General features: G+C 43.8%; 2 protein-coding genes across 2 annotated transcripts in view; one reads left to right on the plus strand and one right to left on the minus strand.

Moving 5' to 3' along the window:
• Positions 1–3,550, minus strand: part of LOC138853544 (uncharacterized) — an 8,175-nt gene extending 4,625 nt beyond the window's left edge. Inside the window, exons 1-3 of the mRNA XM_070090847.1 lie at positions 3,422–3,550; positions 1,986–2,093; positions 1,328–1,417 (exon numbers count right to left, since the gene is read on the minus strand). Of these exons, the coding sequence (XP_069946948.1) occupies positions 1,328–1,417; positions 1,986–2,084 (189 nt within the window). The 5' untranslated portion in view covers positions 2,085–2,093; positions 3,422–3,550. The remainder of the gene's footprint in view (positions 1–1,327; positions 1,418–1,985; positions 2,094–3,421) is intronic.
• Positions 1–17,013, plus strand: part of LOC138853545 (uncharacterized) — a 50,526-nt gene that overhangs the window by 21,648 nt on the left and 11,865 nt on the right. The window lies entirely within an intron of this gene.

The following is a 17,013-nucleotide window of genomic DNA, read 5'->3' on the forward strand; positions in this document are numbered from 1 at the left end:
CACACACACACACACACACACACACACACACACACACACACACAAACACACACACACACACACACACACACACACACAAACACACACACACACACACACACACACACACACACACAAACACACACACACACACACACACACACACACACACACACACACACACACACACACACACAAACACACACACACACACACACACACACACACACACACACACACACACACACACACACACACACACAAACACACAAACACACACACACACACACACACACACACACACACACACACACACACACACACACACACACACACAGGGGTCAGTCCTAGGACCAGTGATATTTTTGAAATATGTGAATGACATGGTGGAAGGGATAGACTCTGAAGTGTCCCTGTCCGCAGATGATGTGAAGCTAATGAGAAGGATTAAATCGGATGAGGATGAGGCAGGACTACAAAGAGACCTGGACAGGCTGGACATGTGGTCCAGCAACTGGCTTCTCGATTTCAACCCCGCCAAATGCAAAGTCATGAAGATTGGGGAAGGGCAAAGAAGACCGCAGACAGAGTATAGGCTAGGTGGACAAAGGCTGCAAACCTCACTCAAGGAGAAAGATCTTGGGCTGACCATAACACTGAGCACGTCTCCGGAGGCACACACAACCAGATAACTGCTGCAGCATATGGGCGCTTGGCAAACCTGAGAACAGCGTTCCGATACCTTAGTAAGGAATCGTTCAAGACACTGTACACTGTGTACGTCAGGCCCATACTGGAGTATGCAGCACCAGTTTGGAACCCACACCTGGTCAAGCACGTCAAGAAATTAAAGAAAGTACAAAGGTTTGCAACAAGGCTAGTACCGGAGCTCAGGGTAATGTCCTACGAAGAAAGGTTGAGGGAAATCGGACTGACGACACTGGAGGACAGGAGGGTCAGGGGAGACATCATGATAACATGCAAAATACTGCGAGGAATTAATAAGGTGGACAGAGACAGGATGCTCCAGAGATGGGACACAGCAACAAGGGGTCACAATTGGAAGCTGAAGACTCAGACGAGTCACAAGGATGTTAGGAAGTATTACTTCATTCACAGAGTCGTCAGGAAGTGGAATAGCCTAGCAAGTGATGTAGCGGAGGCAGGAACCATACATAGCTTTAAGACGAGGTATGACTAAGGTCAGGAAGCAGAGAGAGAGAGAGGACCTAGTAACGATCAGTGAAGAGGCGGTTCCAGGAGCTGAGTCTCGACCCCTGCAACCACAATTAGGTGAGTACACACAGACAAACACAGACACACACACACGAGTGAATGTATGACTCACCCACTCCTGCATCCAGCACTTAGATCCCACCTCTCGCCCCATCTTCTCCAGTAGGACTGCCGTGTCTTCACCAAAGCAACTCTTGCTCACCTAAATAGAAAATATTTTGTCATTTGTAATATTTTGGAATTAGTGTAGATGACAGGAAGATACTGTTATAGTGAAATATTAAGAAGAGCTGAAAATGTTGTATGTACACAGTTAAGTGTACTGTAATTGTACTGTATATAAATCAAAGTGTCTAGATATAGACACCGAGAGGTATTTCATTTTTTGTATAGTGGTATCTCAATATAACTACACAATAGATGTGCATCTTTATATAGACAACTAGATGTGTGCCTCGCATACAAAGTTTATTTTGATCCTAGTGATGAAAGTACACTTAAAGATGACAAAGAAAAGAATATCCCTAGTACTTCTTGCATCTGTTATTATTTAATATTCTATATGATTTATATAACAGTGTCCACTGTTTTGCAACATTTTTAGTAGACTGCGTACATGCTGTATTAAACCATATTACGGGCGGGGATAGAATCCGGGTTCTATCCCCGCTCGTGGTATGGTTTGTTTGCAATCGTGTCATTAAGATTACGTGAGACATGCAGTATTGTTAAACCGGGAGTTAATTCTCCGGAGAGTTTAAAATACTCACCACAAAGTCAAAGTAGTCGCTCATGCCTGGCCATATAGCAAGGACCCCTGCGGGGAGCACACACGCAGCCGCCCCCAGCACCAACCAGGCTTTAATCATCCTCAGAGTCTGAAGTATCACAAATAATATTAGTCCAGCTAGCGAGTCGAAAGTCTGTCTTTGGAGACACAGCTTTCATAACCGCTAGCTACAGAATCGTTGTCAGATATTTTAGAGGAATGCACAAATGTGTATTATAACCATAATGGGGAATCTATAGAGGTTATTCAGTGTCAAGGGAAATTAGATGTAATCAGGTTTTAGCTGATGATGGGGAGGGTAGTTCAAATTCTTTGATAATGAACCCTTCACCAGCATCAAGGTAACGCACCTTGAACGGACAACGTAAATATACAAATATGATACAAAAGAACAGCACTAAATTTCAATAATGACTTCAGTCCGCTGATTAATCTTCATCATATTAAATATAAATCGGAAGTTATCATCATTTCATTATATCACTGCGTTCTGCCCTTTTATTTCGTGACGGGAAAAGCCTTAGGGAAAGAATGTCAATATAAAAAAATTTAGTAACAAGAGGCTTGTATGTCCTCCACCCCAAATAAGAGTGAGTATTGACTGCTGGAAAATTAATGGTTTACGTTGCTTCTGTTATTGTTTTCCTGTTTCTACTATTTTTTTTTTTACTATTGTCTGTTCATATTTTTCCTTTAATGTTTGCTTCTGCTCCTTGCTTTTACAGTTTGCTTTTCCTTCTGTTTTGTAAGTTTGTCTGCTGTTTTGTACGTTTTGACTGAAGGCAACAGATTTCTACTCATGCGTGTGTTTCTGTTTTTTTTTTTTTTTACTGTGTCCATTAATTTTATGTGTATGAATATGTGTGTGTGTACTGTTTAATTTTGCTTTGTATGTTTGCTTGTTTATCTGCTATTTGTCTTTTCCTACTGTTCTGAATATTTGCTTCCACAGTTTTCTCTCCTTCTACTTTACCATTTTGTATGCTTGCTTATACAGTTGTTTGTATCCACTGTCCACTTCTGTTTGTGTGTCTTCTGTTTGCAGAATTTAATGAGGTTAAAAAATTAAGAGATCTTCGAGCCTGGAAAAAATTAGGAGCAACTGTATTATACGACTGTTGTGTCACATTTATAAAAAGAATTGCAATGGAAATGTGTGATAAACGCCATTACCTACTGCAGTACATCTAATCTGATGTTAATGCAAAGAAATGTTATGTTTGCCATCTACTGTACATTCATGATGTAATTCCGGTATTTTAAATCTCTTATATTAAAAATATTCCTTAGATTAATTACTAAGCCGCAAGAAGTTGATATTTTTAGAATAACAAGCTTGACATGACTTCACCATAGTCTGTTTTTCTTCCATTTTGCTCTTAAACCATAAGAAAATAATTCGTAGTTTGCAGTTACCTTAGAAAGTGGACGGAGAGAGTGTGTACAACCCTACTTCTGTCTCTAGAGTGACTGAGGGACATTTAAATATGTCTGCCAGTGTTTCCTGCCAGAGTTGCCAGCTACCACCACCCTGGACACCCGATGTGATGCGTGAACACTGTTCATTCATATGAAACATTTGTTTTACATTTTTTATGCGTGCGTTATACCATCACAAGAATAAATAGTATGCCTATCCAGCCAAGGATAAGCCATTTCTTTTTTTTTTCTTTTTTTTTGGGGGGGGTGGGGCTTATCAACTGTCAGGATTATTTAGATTTTAATTTACATTTTTTCTAACCATCAAATATGCCTTAATCCATAAAATCGTTAAAAATTAAATCATCTGAATATATATGCACATTGAAAAGTACACTTTCTGGTGTATAAACACTAAATATGCCTAATTTTCGTAGTTAATATTTCTTATAAATGTAACTGTGTGACCACAAAACAGTCGTGTGTACCCAAGTCAAGACTGACTATATATTCAGAGGAATCTCACCTAGGTAAATTAATAATACAATTTATAATTGCCAGGAAATGACGGAATAGATGAAGATAAAAACCGCAGGTACAGTGGTACTGGGAAATGTTATACTGAAGCAATGCAAGTTTTATACTTAAGACATATAACTGTTACATTACTGGAGGAATGTATATTGTATTCACAGGTGTTAGTGACCACTAAGACAATATCATATTATCTGTCTTACAGCAGAACCACAATGCTTATTTTTGTTAGATTTAATTAAGGTTTGTGATGTATGACCTCACTATTGCCAGTTTGTTTCATTAAATCGTGGAGTTGTTTTTTATTTTAATATTGTGATTTAAACCTGGAAACTAAAGTAATATTAAGGAAACTCAAGAAGGTAACACATCTACTACTAATAATAACAAAAGTAATGAAGCGGTAATCAGAGTAATAATATCAGTATATGTAGTTAGAATGACAACAACAGTAAAAGTAAGTGACATTATCAGTACTAACGAAAACAATAATTATATTAATTGGAATATTCGTAATATAATATAACAGCAAAGAGCTCATACTCATAAACTATAATACATAGCAATGATAATAATAATAATAATAATAATAATAATAATAATAATAATTTTCTAACTAGCTTGTACACTTAATAAAGTTCAGCTACCGAGGCGAGTTGTGATATACTGGAAATTATTACATTTCAGATGCATATATCGCTCCACCCTGTGTACACACTTCCTGTTGCCCTCAATATTTTCTTAATGGTACTACTGTTCAGTGGCACTTATATATATATATATATATATATATATATATATATATATATATATATATATAATTCGTGAAAATTATGCAAACATCAGGTTTTCTCCAAAATTGGCGCTACTCCTTTGTATCAAACCAGATCATTTCCCATTCACCAGGTGCTGCTTGAACTCCTACGGGTTTAGCATTTTCCAACGAAAATTTTAACTAACAAAATTATTCATTTGCTAAATCTGTTACAGAGAAGTAACCAGGCGAAGATGAGAGACAGCGCTCCAGTAATAATAATAATAATAATAATAATAATAATAATAATAATAATAATAATAATAATAATAATAATAATAATAATTTTATGTATTCTTTATTCTAGTATTGCTGTGTAACAGCTTCACGCAAGACTTCCTCCGGTTGACAAAATCTTTTCGAAAAGAAAAAAAAAGTCTGTCGTATTTATGAAAGATAAGGTGAAGTGCTGAGCAGTTGTGATGACCTTGTGGTGTCTCCTGGTCACTGTGACCTTGTGGTGTCTCCTGGTCACTGTGACCTTGTGGTGTCTCCTGGTGACTGTGACCTTGTGGTGTCTCCTGGTGACTGACCTTGTGGTGTCTCCTGGTGACTGTGACCTTGTGGTGTCTCCTGGTGACTGTGACCTTGTGGTGTCTCCTGGTCACTGTGACCTTGTGGTGTCTCCTGGTCACTGTGACCTTGTGGTGTCTCCTGGTGACTGACCTTGTGGTGTCTCCTGGTGACTGACCTTGTGGTGTCTCCTGGTGACTGACCTTGTGGTGTCTCCTGGTGACTGTGACCTTGTGGTGTCTCCTGGTGACTGTGACCTTGTGGTGTCTCCTGGTGACTGACCTTGTGGTGTCTCCTGGTGACTGACCTTGTGGTGTCTCCTGGTGACTGACCTTGTGGTGTCTCCTGGTGACTGACCTTGTGGTGTCTCCTGGTGACTGTGACCTTGTGGTGTCTCCTGGTGACTGTGACCTTGTGGTGTCTCCTGGTCACTGTGACCTTGTGGTGTCTCCTGGTCACTGTGACCTTGTGGTGTCTCCTGGTCACTGTGGCCTTGTGGTGTCTCCTGGTCACTGTGACCTTGTGGTGTCTCCTGGTCACTGTGATCTTGTGGTGTCTCCTGGTCACTGTGGCCTTGTGGTGTCTCCTAGTGCCTGTGACCTTGTGGTGTCTCCTGGTCACTGTGACCTTGTGGTGTCTCCTGGTCACTGTGACCTTGTGGTGTCTCCTGGTGACTGTGACCTTGTGGTGTCTCCTGGTCACTGTGATCTTGTGGTGTCTCCTGGTGACTGTGACCTTGTGGTTTCTCCTGGTGACTGTGACCTTGTGGTGTCTCCTGGTCACTGTGACCTTGTGGTGTCTCCTGGTCACTGTGATCTTGTGGTGTCTCCTGGTCACTGTGGCCTTGTGGTGTCTCCTAGTGACTGTGACCTTGTGGTGTCTCCTGGTCACTGTGACCTTGTGGTGTCTCCTGGTCACTGTGACCTTGTGGTGTCTCCTGGTGACTGTGACCTTGTGGTGTCTCCTGGTCACTGTGATCTTGTGGTGTCTCCTGGTGACTGTGACCTTGTGGTTTCTCCTGGTGACTGTGACCTTGTGGTGTCTCCTGGTCACTGTGATCTTGTGGTGTCTCCTGGTGACTGTGACCTTGTGGTGTATCCTGGTGACTGTGACCTTGTGGTGTCTCCTGGTCACTGTGACCTTGTGGTGTCTCCTGGTCACTGTGACCTTGTGGTGTCTCCTGGTCACTGTGGTCTTGTGGTGTCTCCTGGTCACTGTGACCTTGTGGTGTCTCCTGGTCACTGTGACCTTGTGGTGTCTCCTGGTCACTGTGACCTTGTGGTGTCTCCTGGTCACTGTGACCTTGTGGTGTCTCCTGGTCACTGTGACCTTTTGGTGTCTCCTGGTCACTGTGACCTTGTGGTGTCTCCTGGTCACTGTGACCTTGTGGTGTCTCCTGGTCACTGTGACCTTGTGGTGTCTCCTGGTCACTGTGACCTTGTGGTGTCTCCTGGTCACTGTGACCTTGTGGTGTCTCCTGTCACTGTGGCCTTGTGGTGTCTCCTGGTCACTGTGACCTTGTGGTGCCTCCTGGTGACTTTGACCTTGTGGTGTCTCCTGGTGACTGTGGCCTTGTGGTGTCTCCTGGTCACTGTGGCCTTGTGGTGTCTCCTGGTCACTGTGACCTTGTGGTGTCTCCTGGTCACTGTGACCTTGTGGTGTCTCCTAGTGACTGTGACCTTGTGGTGTCTCCTGGTGACTGTGACCTTGTGGTGTCTCCTGGTCACTGTGGCCTTGTGGTGTCTCCTGGTCACTGTGACCTTGTGGTGTCTCCTGGTCACTGTGACCTTGTGGTGTCTCCTGGTGACTGTGACCTTGTGGTGCCTCCTGGTGACTGTGACCTTGTGGTGTCTCCTGGTGACTGTGACCTTGTGGTGTCTCCTGGTGACTGTGACCTTGTGGTGTCTCCTGGTGACTGTGGCCTTGTGGTGTCTCCTGGTGACTGTGACCTTGTGGTGTCTCCTGGTCACTGTGACCTTGTGGTGTCTCCTGGTCACTGTGACCTTGTGGTGTCTCCTGGTCACTGTGACCTTGTGGTGTCTCCTGGTGACTGTGACCTTGTGGTGTCTCCTGGTCACTGTGGCCTTGTGGTGTCTCCTGGTCACTGTGACCTTGTGGTGTCTCCTGGTCACTGTGACCTTGTGGTGTCTCCTGGTCACTGTGACCTTGTGGTGTCTCCTGGTCACTGTGACCTTGTGGTGTCTCCTGGTGACTGTGACCTTGTGGTGTCTCCTGGTCACTGTGATCTTGTGGTGTCTCCTGGTCACTGTGACCTTGTGGTGTCTCCTGGTCACTGTGACCTTGTGGTGTCTCCTGGTGACTGTGACCTTGTGGTGTCTCCTGGTCACTGTGACCTTGTGGTGTCTCCTGGTCACTGTGACCTTGTGGTGTCTCCTGGTGACTGTGACCTTGTGGTGTCTCCTGGTGACTGTGACCTTGTGGTGTCTCCTGGTGACTGACCTTGTGGTGTCTCCTGGTGACTGTGACCTTGTGGTGTCTCCTGGTGACTGTGACCTTGTGGTGTCTCCTGGTCACTGTGACCTTGTGGTGTCTCCTGGTGACTGTGGCCTTGTGGTGTCTCCTGGTCACTGTGACCTTGTGGTGTCTCCTGGTGACTGTGACCTTGTGGTGCCTCCTGGTGACTGTGACCTTGTGGTGTCTCCTGGTGACTGTGACCTTGTGGTGTCTCCTGGTGACTGTGACCTTGTGGTGTCTCCTGGTGACTGTGGCCTTGTGGTGTCTCCTGGTGACTGTGACCTTGTGGTGTCTCCTGGTCACTGTGACCTTGTGGTGTCTCCTGGTCACTGTGACCTTGTGGTGTCTCCTGGTCACTGTGACCTTGTGGTGTCTCCTGGTCACTGTGACCTTGTGGTGTCTCCTGGTCACTGTGGCCTTGTGGTGTCTCCTGGTCACTGTGACCTTGTGGTGTCTCCTGGTCACTGTGACCTTGTGGTGTCTCGTGGTCACTGTGACCTTGTGGTGTCTCCTGGTCACTGTGACCTTGTGGTGTCTCCTGGTGACTGTAAGCTTGTAGTGTCTCCTGGTCACTGTGACCTTGTGGTGTCTCCTGGTGACTGTGACCTTGTGGTGTCTCCTGGTCACTGTGACCTTGTGGTGTCTCCTGGTCACTGTGACCTTGTGGTGTCTCCTGGTCACTGTGACCTTGTGGTGTCTCCTGGTCACTGTGACCTTGTGGTGTCTCCTGGTCACTGTGACCTTGTGGTGTCTCCTGGTGACTGTGACCTTGTGGTGTCTCCTGGTGACTGACCTTGTGGTGTCTCCTGGTGACTGTGACCTTGTGGTGTCTCCTGGTGACTGTGACCTTGTGGTGTCTCCTGGTCACTGTGACCTCGTGGTGTCTCCTGGTCACTGTGACCTTGTGGTGTCTCCTGGTCACTGTGACCTTGTGGTGTCTCCTGGTCACTGTGACCTTGTGGTGTCTCCTGGTCACTGTGACCTTGTGGTGTCTCCTGGTGACTGTGACCTTGTGGTGTCTCCTGGTCACTGTGACCTTGTGGTGTCTCCTGGTCACTGTGACCTTGTGTCTCCTGGTCACTGTGACCTTGTGGTGTCTCCTGGTCACTGTGACCTTGTGGTGTCTCCTGGTCACTGTGACCTTGTGGTGTCTCCTGCTGACTGTGACCTTGTGGTGTCTCCTGGTGACTGTGACCTTGTGGTGTCTCCTGGTGACTGTGACCTTGTGGTGTCTCCTGGTCAATGTGACCTTGTGGTGTCTCCTGGTCACTGTGACCTTGTGGTGTCTCCTGGTCACTGTGACCTTGCAGTGTCTCCTGGTGACTGTTAACTTGTGGTGTCTCCTGGTGACTGTGACCTTGTGGTGTCTTCTGGTCACTGTGACCTTGTGGTGTCTCCTGGTGACTGTGACCTTGTGGTGTCTCCTGGTGACTGTGACCTTGTGGTGTCTCCTGGTGACTGTGACCTTGTGGTGTCTCCTGGTGACTGTGACCTTGTGGTGTCTCCTGGTGACTGTGACCTTGTGGTGTCTCCTGGTGACTGTGACCTTGTGGTGTCTCCTGGTCACTGTGACCTTGTGGTGTCTCCTGGTCACTGTGACCTTGTGGTGTCTCCTGGTCACTGTGACCTTGTGGTGTCTCCTGGTCACTGTGACCTTGTGGTGTCTCCTGGTCACTGTGACCTCGTGTAGTGTCTTCCTGGTCACAGACCTGGTATCTCCCTAGACACCGACCTGGTGTCTCTTAGGATACTGACCTGGTGTCTCCCTGGTCACTGACCTGGTGTCTCCCTGGTCACTGACCTGGTGTCTCCCTGGTCACTGACCTGGTGTCTCCCTGGTCATTGACCTGGTGTCTCCCTGGTCACTGACCTGGTGTCTCTTTGGTCACTGACCTGGTGTCTCCCTGGTCATTGACCTGGTGTCTCCCTGGTCACTGACCTGGTGTCTCCCTGGTCACTGACCTGGTGTCTCCCTGGTCATTGACCTGGTGTCTCCCTGGTCACTGACCTGGTGTCTCCCTGGTCACTGACCTGGTGTCTCCCTGGTCATTGACCTGGTGTCTCCCTGGTCACTGACCTGGTGTCTCCCTGGTCACTGACCTGGTGTCTCCCTGGTCGCTGTTATAACCTTGTATCTCACTAGACGCTGTGACTTTGTAGTGTCTCCCTGGTTATTGTGACCCTGAGTAAAATGGTGTATTGTCTGCCTCGACACTATGTGACATTGGCTGCTTCATGCCTCACATTCATAAAGTATATTATTCACCTTGGCCCTCGCTGCCCACCATTGCCTCTCCTGTGTCTGCAGCCACACACCCTCAACACCACACATTATATCCCATGACAATGGAAAATGTGACGCACTTGAATCTCCAGATCGCTAGATATATCTAGGGAGCGTGCATATAAACAACGCAATACGAGGGAGCATGCATGTGTGTGCATCTTAAAACTAGGCAGCATGCATATGAACAACGTTACACTAGGGAGCATGTATGTAAACAAACTAGCGAGCATTTTTTTTTTCTTTTATTCGCCGGTATTCTCCCGGCCCGGGTCTTTTCCAAGTAGTGGTGACCCGGCCTTGGCTCCCTATCTGGGGAGTGTCTCGAGACTTAAGTCTCCCATGGGAGGAGGTACAGTACCTCCTCATCTTTGGGACCAACTGTCCCCAGGCCTAGCCACATTCCCCGCCCTCACGGGGCTCGTAGGGAGAAGCTAGACCTCTGGTCTGCCATCTGCCCCGCCCCACAAAGGGGCTCGTGGGGATGGCAGTCTTGTGAGCTGCAGGTGGCAGCAAGCTCAGGCCTTTAGAGAACATGTATGTAAACATTGTAAAAGTAGGAGATTGTATGTAAACATAAAACTAGAGAGCATGTATGTAAATATAAAACTAGGGAGCATATATGCAAACAAAACTAGGGCGCTTGTATGTAAACATAAAACCGGGAACATGTAAGTAAACAAAAACCTAGTTAGCATGTATGTAAACATCATAAAACTAAGAAGCATGTATGTAAACATCATAAAACTAAGAAGCATGTATGTAAACATCATAAAACTAAGGAACACACACATATAAACATCATAAAACTAGGGAACATTTACATATAAACATAAAACTAGGGAACACTTACATATAAACATAAAACTAAGGAACACTCACATATAAACATCATAAAACTAGGGAACACTTACATATAAACATAAAACTAGGGAACACTTACATATAAACATAAAACTAGGGAACACTTACATATAAACATAAAACTAGGGAACACTTACATATAAACATAAAACTAGGGAACACTTACATATAAACATAAAACTAGGGAACACTTACATATAAACATAAAACTAGGGAACACTCACATATAAACATCATAAAACTAGGGAACACTTACATATAAACATAAAACTAGGGAACACTCACATATAAACATCATAAAACTAGGGAACACTTACATATAAACATAAAACTAGGGAACACTCACATATAAACATCATAAAACTAGGGAACATTTACATATAAACATAAAACTAGGGAACACTTACATATAAACATAAAACTAGGGAACACTTACATATAAACATAAAACTAGGGAACACTTACATATAAACATAAAACTAGGGAACACTTACATATAAACATAAAACTAGGGAACACTTACATATAAACATAAAACTAGGGAACACTTACATATAAACATAAAACTAGGGAACACTCACATATAAACATCATAAAACTAGGGAACACTTACATATAAACATAAAACTAGGGAACACTCACATATAAACATCATAAAACTAGGGAACACTTACATATAAACATAAAACTAGGGAACACTCACATATAAACATCATAAAACTAGGGAACACTCACATATAAACATCATAAAACTAGGGAACACTTACATATAAACATAAAACTAGGGAACACTCACATATAAACATCATAAAACTAGGGAACACTTACATATAAACATAAAACTAGGGAACACTCACATATAAACATCATAAAACTAGGGAACACTCACATATAAACATCATAAAACTAGGGAACACTTACATATAAACATAAAACTAGGGAACACTCACATATAAACATCATAAAACTAGGGAACACTCACATATAAACATCATAAAACTAGGGAACACTTACATATAAACATAAAACTAAGGAACACTTACATATAAACATAAAACTAGGGAACACTCACATATAAACATCATAAAACTAGGGAACACTCACATATAAACATCATAAAACTAGGGAACGCTCACATATAAACATCATAAAACTAGGGAACACTCACATATAAACATCATAAAACTAGGGAACATGTATGTAACCATCATCAAACTAGAACATACATGTAAACAATATAAAATTTACTAAATGAATAGATAAGTGGATCCATGATTTAAGAACCAGAAAGTTAATGAGTAATATATATTAAAACAAAAAGTTTTTAAACCTCCTCCATAGTTTTATGCTGTTTATGTACATTGTTTCTCTCAGGTAAGTAAAAAAAATGTGAAACGAACTGGATGAAAAGAGTTTTGGCAGACTCCAAGTATTGTTTCAAAAGTAGAGAGGATATGGCTCTATATAAAGTTAGGAATCTACAGTCGATTGTAGGTTAAGAGCAAGGACTAGGAGCTGAAACTCAACTTTTGTAGGCCTTATTCAGAGAGTACACACACACACACACACATACACACACACACACACACACACACACACACACACACACACACACACACACACACACACACACACACACACACACACACACACACACACACACACACACGGAGCTAAGGGATATGTCCTACGAAGAAAGGTTAAGGGAAATCAACCTGAAGACATTGGAAGATAGGAGGGATAGGGGGACACGATAACAACATATAAAATTCTGCTAGGAATTGACAAGGTGGACAAAGACAGGATGTTCCAGAGATGTGACACAGCAACGAGGGGTCACAATTGGAAGTTGAAGATTCAAATGAGCTAGAGGGTTGTTAGGAAGTATTTCTTCAGCCATAAAGTTGGCAGGAAGTGGAATAATCTGGAAAGTGACTTAGTGAAGGCAGGATCCATACTTAGCTTTAAGATGAGGTATGATAAAGCTCATGGAATAAGGAGAGAGTGGACCTGATAGCGACTAATGAAGAGGCGGGGCCAGGAGCTATGAATCGACTCCTCCAGTCACAATTGGAAGAGTACATACACACACACACACACACAGGAGCTCGGACTCGACCCCCGCAACCTCAACTAGGTGAGTACGAGTTAGTTCAGGTACGTCCTTGAAAGACATACTCCAATTCCCAGAATGTATTTAGTTCAGGCAGCAGTGTACGGCGGTCCGTGTGTCCTGTACGTGCTCTGCTGGCCACCTAAGAGATAGGCAGGAAGGAAGGGAGCGAGATAGGGCAGAAAGGAAGGAAACAGATAGGGAAGGAGGGGAAAAGGCAGCGAGGCATGGAGGTGAAATAGACAGGAATGATGGAGGGGATCCAAACAGGGAGGGAAGATAGGAAGGAAAGAGGGAGGGAGCACGACATAATGAATTACATCGACCGAGCGAGACAGAAGGGAGGAGGGAGAAAGTGAAGGAGGGAAGTAGATAGGGATAGAAGGAATGATAGAAATGAGGAGATTAGAATTCAACCCCAGTAAATGTAGGGCTATGATGATGGGATTAGGAGGTGGGAGGCCAGAGGAAAAGTACTACCTAAAAAAAGAGGACACTCTTAGAATCAGAAAGAGAACAAGACCTAAGGATGGAAACCACAACTAACCTCTTGCGTGAGATCAACATGAACACTGTTATCTTGGTTAAGATCAACAAGAACACTGTTATCTTGGTTAAGATCAACATGAACACTGTTATCTTAGTTAAGATCAACATGAACACTGTTATCTTGGTTAAGATCAACATGAACACTGTTATCTTGGTTAAGATCAACATGAACACTGTTATCTTAGTTAAGATCAACATGAACACTGTTATCTTGGTTAAGATCAACATGAACACTGTTATCTTAGTTAAGATCAACAAGAACACTGTTATCTTAGTTAAGATCAACATGAACACTGTTATCTTGGTTAAGATCAACATGAACACTGTTATCTTAGTTAAGATCAACATGAACACTGTTATCTTGGTTAAGATCAACAAGAACACTGTTATCTTGGTTAAGATCAACATGAACACTGTTATCTTAGTTAAGATCAACATGAACACTGTTATCTTGGTTAAGATCAACATGAACACTGTTATCTTGGTTAAGATCAACATGAACATTGTCCATCAAGATTGATGGACTGATATCGACTCAAGACTGAGGGACTGATTACCTCAAACTCCTGATCTTCACCATTCTTCTCTATATTGGAGTGAGGAAGCCACTTGATGGCGAAACGATTCCACAGTAAAGATATCCAAGTATTGTACAAGAGTCTAATTAATCATTACTGCGGGTAATGGTCACTGGAAGATCATGTTATTGAAATCGTCAGAAACTTGTATTCTACCTTGGCAAACTATTAATCAGCTTTCAATATATACATTCAGAAAATCTGGAAAAAGCAGTTAACAATGTATATGAAATAAGGATTGTGATATGAAGCTGTGTGATATGGTGTTAGCACCATAAATGTGTACAGCCGCGTCCAAGGACGAATTTCCATTTGACTTTCAAACCTAAATAAATAAGCTAATGTTTTCAGCCTTTCTTAATATATCCATGTTGATTGTATGATAATATGAAAAATAAGAGGATACAAAAGAATAAATATAGAATATTTCTTAGCGCCATCAACAGAAAAATCCAAGAAACCAGTTGTAAACTGAAAATGAAGAGGTATACCGTATATACCAAATGGATACCAATCTTCTTCACAATGTCTAGTTTCACACATACACACACACACACACACACACACACACACACACACACACACACACACACACACACACACACACACACACACACACACACACACACACACGCACGCACGCACACGCACACACACACACACACACACACACACACACACACACACACACACACACACACACACACACACACACACACACACGCACGCACGCACGCACACGCGCACGCACACGCGCACATACACACACACACACACACACACACACACACACACACACACACACACACACACACACACACACACACACACACACACACACACTTAGCCAGGAGCTAAGACTCGACCCCTGCAACCACAAATAGGTGAGTACTCCTGTGTCACAAACCTACTAGAGTTTTATGACAAGGTAACTGAAGTAAGACATGAGAGGGAAGGGTGGGTTGATTGCATTATCATGGACTGCAAGAAGGCCTTCGACACAATACCTCACAAGAGATTAGTACAGAAGCTTGAGGATCAGGCACATATAACAGGGAGGGCACTGCAGTGTATCAGAGAATACCTAACAGGGAGGCAACAGCGAGTCATGGTCCGTGATGAGGTATCACAGTGGGCACCTGTGACGAGCGGGGTCCCACAGGGGTCAGTCATAGGACCAGTGCTATTCTTGGTATATGTGAACATGACGGAAGGGATAGACTCTGAAGTGTCCCTGTTTGCAGAATATGTGAAGTTAATGAGGAGAATTAAATCAGATGCGGACCAGACAGGTATACAAAGAGACCTGGACAGGCTGGACGCGTAGTCCAGCAACTGGCTCCTAGAATTTAACCCCACCAAATGTAAAGTCATGAAGATCGGAGAATGGAAAAGAAGACCGCAGAGTATAGGCTAGACGGCCAAAGACTGCAAACCTCACTCAAGGGGAAAGATCTAGGGGTCAGTATAATACCGAGTACGTCGCCGGAAACACACATTAACCAGATAACTGCTGTGGCATATGGGCGCCTGGCAAACCTGAGAATAGGGTTCCGGTACCTCAGTAAGGAATCGTTCAAGACTCGATACACTGTGTACGTCAGGCCCATACTGGAGTACGCAGCACCAGTTTGGAATTCACACCTGGTCAAACACGTCAAGAAATTAGAGAAAGTTCAAAGGTTTGCAACAAGGCTAGTTCCAGAGCTAAGGGGAATGTCGTACGAAGAAAGGTTAAGGGAAATCGGTCTGACGACACTGGAGGACAGGAGGGTCAGGGGAGACATGATAACGACATACAAAATACTGCGTGGAATAGACAAGGTGGACAGAGACAGGTTGTTCAGAGATGGGACACCGAAACAAGGGGTCACAATTGGAAGCTGAAGACTCAGATGAATCAAAGGGATGTTAGGAAGTATTTCTTCAGCCACAGAGTTGTTAGGAAGTGGAATAGTCTGGCAAGTGATGTAGTAGAGGCAGGAACCATACATAGTTTCATGACGAGGTATGATAAAGCTCATGGAGCAGGGAGAGGGAGGACTCAGTAGCGGTCAGTGAAGAGGCGGGGCCAGGAGCTGAGTCTTCAACCCTGCAACCACAATTAGGTGAGTATACACACATATGGGAGTTGTGACTCGACCCTAGCAACCATATACAGATAAGTACACACACACAAACAGCCAGGTGACCTTGCAAGAGGTTCTCCCAACTTTAACATCCGTCAACATGACAAACTTGCTTTTAGGAAGTACGCTACTTGAACTCTCAAACCTTGAGGAACTGCTTGCGAGAGTGCGCGTGTGTGTGCGCATGTATGTGTCAGCATGATAGTTACCATTTTGTATTAGGCACATGTCGATTAGACACTAGGCCTGTATGTATGTGTATATGTGTATGTGTGTGTGTGTGTGTGTAAGAAATTGTTATATTTATGGAGAAGCGCTACAGCCAATTAGGTTATACAGCGCTTAGAGAAAGGAGTTAATTAGGGTTGATCCAAGGAAGTGGAGAGTACCTCGAATTCTTTAGATCAAGAACCCATAGCTTATATCAAGGCACCTCTTTTCAGCGAGGGAGAGAAACTCGAGAAGCGTAACTCAAGACTTGGAAGACGAGCAAGGTGCTTTTCCTAGACCTTGACGGTGAAGTGCGAAATCCTAAACCTTGAAACGAGGTACACGTGCTGTACCTAAATTACAAGATGCATCTCAACCCAAGACCTTGAGAATCAAATTAGGTCTCAATTCTTAGATCATGGGGGCAAGATAGGTGTTGTTTCTAGACCACGAGGATAAAATAGGACGATTTCCAGAGCTAGATAATAGCGAGTCCTCCCCAACCTTAAAAGCAAGGAAAATTTGG

Source organism: Cherax quadricarinatus, chromosome 33, assembly GCF_038502225.1.
Source record: "Cherax quadricarinatus isolate ZL_2023a chromosome 33, ASM3850222v1, whole genome shotgun sequence".
Classification (NCBI taxonomy): Eukaryota; Metazoa; Arthropoda; class Malacostraca; order Decapoda; family Parastacidae; genus Cherax; species Cherax quadricarinatus.